This window comes from Quercus lobata, chromosome 3, assembly GCF_001633185.2.
Source record: "Quercus lobata isolate SW786 chromosome 3, ValleyOak3.0 Primary Assembly, whole genome shotgun sequence".
Classification (NCBI taxonomy): Eukaryota; Viridiplantae; Streptophyta; class Magnoliopsida; order Fagales; family Fagaceae; genus Quercus; species Quercus lobata.
In genome coordinates, this window is record NC_044906.1 from 6,363,006 (window position 1) to 6,372,231 (window position 9,226).

The 9,226-nt window shown below is 34.1% G+C and overlaps 1 protein-coding gene across 1 annotated transcript; it reads right to left on the reverse strand.

Annotated features, from left to right (window-relative positions):
• Positions 1 to 6,327: 6,327 nt before the first annotated feature.
• LOC115980199 (disease resistance RPP13-like protein 4) lies at positions 6,328 to 8,499 on the reverse strand. The gene has a single exon (XM_031102477.1). The coding sequence runs from the start codon at positions 8,497 to 8,499 to the stop codon at positions 6,328 to 6,330; it is 2,172 nt and encodes a 723-aa protein (XP_030958337.1).
• Positions 8,500 to 9,226: the final 727 nt, after the last annotated feature.

The window sequence follows — 9,226 nt, forward strand, 5'->3', positions numbered from 1 at the left end:
TTTCTCAATTCTCTGATCTCTTTCCTTCATGGTCTTCTTGCTGTGTTATATTATATCCATTCTTTCATCCCTACCCTCCACATGTAGAGTAGATTACTGGTGTTGATTCTTGTCCCATCAGCACCTTCTTGAAGTCTCTAGTAGTAGTTGTAAGGTTGAAAATTACTGTTCAGGTATCACTTCCTCATTAATGAGGCCAGAGAGTTAGCTACAGAGCATTCAATGCAGTGGTAGCAGTTTTCCCTTAGATATTTTAGAGCTTCCTTCTGTCTTGTGCTTCTGTGATGCTTATCCTTATTTACAGAATCTTCCAGAACGTGGCCCTGGATGTCAGACCACAACTTTGGACCTCGGCTTTGCTCAACCGAGGAGGCATTCATTCTCGGACCAACCTCCTGGACCCTTATGACCAAAAATAACCTTTTCACTTACTAACACGGACTCCCGTAACAGTGTTTAACCCTCCTTGGACTACTTCGTGTCCTTGGATTGGGCCCCCGGCCCAATATATACACAAATATATATTGCTGGGCCTTGACACCCCTACATTAAGAATAATTGAAACATATAAAATATTTCTAATTTATATTGTGCAATGTTATTTTGGAGATAAAAATTTAATCATCTATGATTTATCAGAGTAAGTCAAATATAAAAATCTCATATTCATACAAACCTTATCAAACCAAACTTGGGCATCAATATTGGTTCTTAGACATTCAGATTCCAGAACATTAATATACTTAAGAATCTAAATGCTAGATAGCATATTGATTCCCTTCCAAATGGCATAATAGGATAACATAAACAAAATTTATACTATTTGATAACCCTTTATCTCAATAATTGTGGGGGCCAGTTAATCAATAATTATTAAAACCGTGTTAACTGGGCCTGTGGCCCATCCGAGGACGTTAAACTATCCGAGGAGGCCCACATAAGGTTATAAGGGGAACCAAGTGAAAAGAGGAGTAGATATCACATGAGATGGGTCCAGTATTCGTCCGAGGACAAAATCCTTCTCGGCAATATGTGTCCGAGGACGACCTGAATGCCGTATTGTCACAAACACACTTCGAAGTTGCATTACCACTAAATATGGGACATGGGGCCAAGGGTAAGAAAGAAAAGATAAACAAATATCTTTAACAACTGCTGCCTCCGCATTAATTGCCTCTCAACCAACTCTCTGGCCGCATTAATGTGGAGGTGATGCTTGAACAGTGATGAAGCAGTCTTACAGTTGCTGGTTGAAGGTTCCAAGAAGTATTGGATGGGACAAGAAGGGATCCCCCAAATCCAACCTACACATGTGTGGTGAAGATGACACCAAAAGGGCAATATATAACATGGAAGAATGCATTGAGAGAGGGAATTGGAACTTCTAAACAATTGATGCTTAGAAGAAAATCTTACGAAATAAAGAACTTAGCTTGTTTCAAGGGTAAATTGATAGTAATATTTGTATTAATCCATCTAGAAACGTTAAATTAAATCGTTTTTCTTCTGAAGTTAATCTAGTTCTTCTATATCCACGCTCTATAAATTTATTGTTTGGGCCTTTGGCGTTCAAACCCAATACGAGTTTGGGATCGATACAAATTGAGTCCTTACAATAATATTTTGTTAAACCCACTATTTGATTAAATGCTTTTCCTTTTTTTTTTTCTTTTTTTTTTTTTTTTTTTTTTTGTTGATATTGCAATAGTTATAATGAGGGCAAGAGATTTGAACTCTAGATATCTCATTTAAAAATAATGAAAGATACCAATTGAGGTATAAGACTCTTAGAACAATTTTTTTCATATAATTAACTATTATGCTAACCAAATATTAAGTTAATTGTGCATTAAAAACTCTCTTATCTATAAATGCTAAAAATAACAGTTTTTTTTTTTTTTTCAATTCTTAAATATGCTAAACAAATAAGCTTATAAATTTAATAGTAAACAAGATTGTCATATGAAACGTTTTTCCCTAATAAACAACAGGTTGTACACATTCACAAGATTATAAAGGAACATAATGAATTCTAACGTGGCTTTTAATATTTTATAAATTTTTTTATACAAGATAGAAATTTTATTCTAATCTAATCTAAGTATATATATATATATATATATATGTGTGTGTGTGTGTGTGAAACTCCCTCTTAAAGACTTAAACCCCGACTCTTGCCTCCCACACCCTACAATCACTTATATTTGTAGAGTAACCAGCCTTAGTGCGATGGTAATATTATATAATTTTAAATTGTGAACTTATGTTTGATGCAAAATAAGAGTATAATTGGAAGAACACATAACATAAAATTAGAAAGATACCTGACATCATATTCAATTGCAATTATAGTCTTATTTCAATTTGGTGCTAAATTTCTAAAGTTGTTGACCCCAATGTCTGTACCCAAACAATAAAAATTGAAAATTTTAAGGGTAGCAATTTTATGCAACCTGGGTTGCATAAGTTCCTGCGAACACCATTAGGTGGCAGACTAAAAAATTAACAAGTGTCCTTGGTAATGTGAGAAGGGTTTGTTTGGGTTAGAAAACTCATTTAATTGGTCATGTGCTTCTCACATTAACAAGGACACTTGTTAATATTTTAGTGTGCCACCTAGTGGTGTGTCCAAAAAACTTATGCAACCCAGGTTTCATAAAACCCTTGCCCAAATATTAAAGCAAATTTGAGACAAGGGACGAAATTAAGAAAAAGTACAGTACAACTTGTAGGCACGGACCCCAAGCCCTGAGAGCAACGGAAAAAAATTGTACTAGAACTAGGTTTCCTTGCCGTTTTCTGTATTGCTTATTACTTAGGTGGTGCTTCTGTAATTGGCACTCTCTGATTTAAGTAATGGAAATTTATGTTTTTAAATTGTGTTTCTATTGTGATGGATTTTTCCTTTTTAGTTTCTACTATTGGAATTTTTGGTTGCTAGGAAAGTTTGCCAGATTGCAGGGGAAAATGTGCTGAATTTTCTAAGGTAGTCAATACTGTACCGATATCGGCCGTACCTGCTGGTATGTATCGTACCTGTCAGTATGTACCGTACCGTACCGATATATATACCAGTATCGAAACATCAATATTTCGTACCGGTTTAAATATCGGCCGTACCGGTCATACCGGCCAATTTTGGGCAATACCAGGCGTATCGGCCAGTACAGAAAAAAGTTTTTTTTTTTTTTAAGTTTTGTAATTTTTGAATTTTTGTTAGAGTAGAATGATAACTTATTTGCATTAACTTATTAGTATTATTTGTTTTCTTAGTATGCAATAGTAACTTTTAAGTTTTCTGTTTTTTATATTGCGTTTTTTTTTAATTAATACTAAAGTCTAAAACCATGAATAATTAGTTCTGAATTAAGGAAATATTTTATAGTAAACTTTTATATTTATTATAATACACACAAACACACACACACACACATACATACATACATATATATATATATATATATATAAAATAGCGGTAAACCCGAAATGGTACACCAGTATTGACCAGTATCCAAAATATATCGTACCATTGGCCAAACCGGTACAGCCTCCGGTACAGTATTGACTCCCTTGGGATTTTCTCGGTAAAAATTTTCAATATTTTTCTTTTAATCTTTCAGAAAAATTAAGTTTATCTCTCTCTCTCTCTCTCTCTCTCTCTCTAAAAACAACGGTGTTTTGGGAGCTACTAACTGCTCAATGCTAATAGAGAATGGCATGAGACCTTAATTGAATAAGCCTGAAACTTATAGACTTTAATTGAATAAAAATGAAGTAGGGGGACTAGAATAAATTTTGGTTAAACTTAAAAGGCGAGTTTTGCATTTTTTCCAAAAAAAAACCCTCTTCTCCTTGTAAGAACAAGTTGGAAGGTGACACATTAAAAAAAACAAAAAACAAAAACAAAAACAAAAAAGAAAATGGAGAATGACACCATGAGTTTAAATCTCACTAGTTGTGTTTATTTATCATTTAAAAAATCCAAATGCAACTTAACATCTAACTAAGCCCAAAAGTAATGCATTTAATATTTATAGGAAGTTTACAAGTAAGTTAGCTACTTTTCTAAGTTAATCTTGGAACTCATCTATAACTTCTACTATATACATACACACACATACATACTTAATGTTTTTTTAATAAAAAAAATTTCCTTATAATTTCATCATAAGTATGATTATGCCATTGTTTGAACAAGAAGGTGGGAAAGGTATTTATACTTGTCAACTTAGATTGATATACTTTATTTTTGTCTTTTATCTAATATTTTATTTATTCATTTATTTTGATATCTAGACTTAATGATAACATTTCTTTTCCTTGATGTGTGTTGAGGTCCAAAATATGCAACAATAAGGTCCAGTCCATAGAGATAAAGGAGGACATGGACCTTGGAAAAGGAAGGCCCAGTTCAATTGGATGTCAAGGGGGGAAGTATTTTTTCCTTTCAAGTTTGGAGTAGAGTGTAATTTCACCAAACCTCAAGGGAAGGAAGTGTAATTACCCTAATATATTTTTTCCTTGACATGGCTATGCTACCCCAAATTATGGGAATGAATTGGATAAATGTGTGATGGGCAAGCATGTGTTCAATCTCACGTTAAACATTTATATACTAAGTTGAAGTAGGCTATATATGTGATTATGATGAGGATTCTAATTGTGACTTGACTAGTCTTTTAGGGATATAGTGCATATGTGGCTAGCACTTGCTTGAGTCATGACAACTACTACAAAAATAACCATATAACGTCATTTGGCTTAGGAGAACTGCAAAAATGTTAAGAATTTAAGTGGGGAGATTGTGATATCTCAAATTACGTGGATGGATTGGATGAGTGTTGTGGAGTCTCACAATAGATATATACTAGGTCGTATTGAGTTATATAAATTGTGCATAGCCCTAATTGTAACATGATTTGTAATTTTGAGGAATCCACAAATGTGACTAGAATTTTCTTGGGTCATAATGGCGCCATACTAACATTTAGTTTTCAGATATTTTTATCCATCTCTCTAGGTTATACACATTAGAGATTTCATCTTTTAGGGTTCATTTGATACAACTATTTAAGAATTAGCTCTTTAAAAAAATTACTGGTTTAATAATCAATGAATTAAAGAGACACTAATTGAAAATTAGGTTGAGCACTTAGTAATATCAGTTGATAATGATAACTAATATTTGCCCTGGTTTATACTCATTTGAAATTCTATCTTTTAAAGTGCCACTTATAATTCACTCTTCTTTTTTAAGGAATTCGACTAATATGTTATTTTGAAACTATTTCTTACTTTAAATAAATTAAGCAACGATTCACACAAAGCCCTATACTTGCATTCGAATGTCATTTTTTTTTTTTTTTTTTTTTTTTTTTTTTTTTTTTTTTTATGCATAGTCTGTTAAAGAGTTTCATTTTTTTTTTTTCAAGGTACAAAAAATTATACTTTATCTAATTTTTAGTTAATAAGCAATAAGTAATCAACAAACCCAAACACCCACTAAAGATAATTGAACTTGTTAAGTAACTAGATTCTCTCTCTCTCTCTCTCTTTCTCTCTCTATGAATAACTTGATAGTTACAATAAGGGGTAGGAGGGATTTGAGTAGTAGACTTTTTTGTTGGAGATGCCAGAAAGTGTCAATTGAGTTATAATACTCTTTTTTGATGTTATAAATGAAGTGAAAATTTAAATTTCTTAAAATTTAGAAAATAATATTTTAAATAATGATTCACTTTATTTTTATGATAGAGTTTAATATTCTAAGTAGACTATCTTATTATTTACTAAGATTGTATCTAGTTATTGCAAAAAAAAAAAAAACTGATAGTCATTTATGGCAACCTCAACTTTTAGCGTTATTAATAGCAGATGCTCAAATATCACCATTGATTTTGAAGCTATCATGGTTTGAGAAAGATCTCAAAATAAATAATAAAAACAATGAAAACTTGAAAAATAGACAATCACACACATAAGAGAATACCATAGATTTAAGTAATTCAATAATAGCCTACATCCCTGGGTGTCACATGATGTGAGACAAAAACATACAAGAGTACTGCTCGAGACAATTTTTTTCATAATGATTGACTTGTCTTGATGTCATTGTAGTAACATCTCCTTCACCTTTATTTACCAATGACACCACTTTTATTTTGCACCCATCATAACAAATCATGTTATTAATTTGTGAAAATCTTATGGAAAATATTGCTTCTAAGACATATTGAACACACAATAATATGTGTTCGTAATGTGAGTTCCCTAGTGATTAGAGAACAATAATCAATCCACACTACTGGTACCGGTCGCAACTGCATTTTATGTTTTCGGATTTTGCCACACTCCATTCTCGTCGCAAGGGCAGAGTGTGATCCCCGGGCATTTAACTCTCTCCAAGTAAACCAATTCTGGGAATAATTCTTTTAGTTCTCTCCAATTCCTCTTCATTCCACTCAAGTACTTCAAACGTAAAGCCTTCACTTTCCACGTGCCTTTCTCCAAAGTTGTGAAGTTGCCTCCTCTTATGTAGAGTTTCTCTAGCATTGGCAAATCACCAGGTTTCAGCCACGTCGGTGTAGAATAGGGGAAACACTGAAGATCCAGTTTCTCCAGCTTATTTGGAAGTATATCGCTCGGATGCACTGATGATTCTGCTGCTTTTCGAAGCAGTGATGTTTCATGCTTTGATAATTCGCCAGCTTTTGCTTGCTCTTCCGAATTTTTTGGCTGTACACCCCATGCTATTGTTAGCTTTCGAAGTGCTTCAAGCTTTAGAAGAGCGCCTAGATCTTCTGGTGTAGGGAAGTCCTTTCTAGTTGCAATGATGGTCAGTTTCTTCAGCTTCTTCAATCCCTTCAAATCTTCTAAAGCACCCAATTTTCCCCTTCGTGGATCACCAATGACAAACCCCTTAAGGACTTGGAGTTCTGAGAGTGAGGATAGCTTCTTGGGCATGTTACCTAGAAGATAACAGTTAGAAATATCCAAGTACCTCAGATTGGTGAGTGAGCTTATGTCCTCTGAAAGTACCTCCAGATTGTAACAATCCTTGAGATCTAAGACGACCAAATTTTTGAGCATGCTTATGAAAGGTGGAAGCTTATTGATTCTAGAGATCCCTTGAAGGCTAAGAAACTTCAATTTTTCCATACTCTTCAATCCTTTTAAGAATGCAGTGTCCTTCACCTCAATGTGATAACCAGCAGATTTCTGCCATCTTCCCAGATAAAGAACTTTGAGTGATTTCATCTTCGATAACCAGTCCACCACTTTTACATCTTTACTCTTCTTATTCGCTAAATTATTCAGCTGGGTATCGGGAGAATGCTTATTAACATTGAATAATGTAACAAGTATTTCTGGATCTAAATTTTGACTTTGATCCTCTCCCTCTTGTGAAGGACTTTCGCCAACCAAAGATTTTTCCTCGCGTTTCACCAAAAATGCCTTGTTAGCGAGTGCGCTATACTCCACCGCGTTCCCATTAGAATCACCATCAGACTTCTTTTTCTTGCAAATCATAATCATAGCAGAACGCACAAGAGGATCCATTTTGTAGCTTCTAACTTCCTGTTTTCTCTTTCTCATAGCAGGCTCAATAAAGCCCATCTCTTGTAATTTCTCAAGAATTTTGTCAACGATTTTCTCAGGCGTCTCCTCGTCTGTTTCTGAATTCGATTCACTTAAAAAGCCCTCTCCGAGCCCCCAATAAGTCAAAAGCCTCCTCTTCACCACTGCATGTTCGGTGAGCACAGCAAAGCATGACAAAAAAAACTTCTCTTTATCTTCAAGGCGTACAAAAATATCTTCAATTTCTTTATAAAATGAGCCATTTTTGAAGCTTTCACTCTTGTGTAGCTTGGGCAACTCCTGGACTGAACCGCCCACAGTAGACCCGCCGCTTGTCTGTGACTGAGCCGTTGGACTTGTCCAGGACAGTTTACGGAGTGATGGAATCTGGTACTTTAACTTCATGAGTTTCTTCTTGATGTCGCTGAATAATGGAGCATTAGTATTACCGGTTGTTTCCTTTTCTTCACTCTCAAGTAAGTTTTTGAGGTTGCCTAGACAATTTTTTAGTTGTTTAGCGAGCGAGCTTTCTTCTAACTTCTGAAGCTGAATGAAGGAATCTTTAATTTGATTGAGATTGTTCTGTATCTTCTCGAGTATATCGTCAATCTTTCTATCTTCTTTTCTTCCCTCGCTGCTGTTATTTCCCTCTGATTTGGTCGCCGCCTTTGGACTACTATTGCCACTGGTGGCAGTAGCGGTGATGACGGGCCTGACGGCCGTAGTTTCAAGAGAGGGCTCGGATTGGGGGATGGGGTGATGCTCAAGAGAAGGCTTTGATTCGAGGACGGAGTGATGCTCGAGAGAAGGCTTTGATTTGAGCATGGGGCGACTAACAATCAAACTTTCTATGATATGAACAATTTCCGTGAAGGGCAAGGTTTTTCCTGGATTTGTTTGTTTATCGTTAGAGGAATCCATGGTTGGATTGATGGCCAAGAACGTTTTAGAAATTTCAAGGGTGAGAAGGAAAAGTGTGGCCAAGCAACTTGTTTTGTTTGACTATTTAACACATATTGAGCTCTCCTTATGCAAGATTATATATATAGAGTTTCAATAAAAAAGTGTTTCATTTATACTGTTGTCTTTAGAGAATTGAAAGAATTTGAAACAAAGATAAACATCTTTAAATTTTTTAAGAATTTTCTCCATAAAAAATTTATAGAACTGAAAAGATACGGTGTTTGAAAGAAATAGATGATAAAAAATTATTGTATTCCTCATTTGTAAAAATACTATAACACTAAACCATTTAAAGAAAAAGATCTACAAAATTAGGTAGATCTATAGTTTAGAGTTAAAAAAAAAAAAAAAAAAAACTTTGACAGTTTTAAAAAATTAGTACATATTTGTTTTTGATAGATATATGAGAAAAGGAAACCCATAATTTCTACTCAATGATTATTGTAACTTATTAATAGTTCTGGACACAAATTAATTAACTTCAAGTGAGATTTAATCTCGGATCCGTTTTTTAACAATGAAAGACTAATAGTTAAACAAATTAGAATTCACAAAACTAATTCAGATTGAACGAACCGCAGACAGCTCATTAGATTTGACCAGATGATATACTTAAATGATGTAATTAATGATAGAACCAGTTAAGTCATTCGTCCAACCAACCTACTCATGTATAATTATGGTT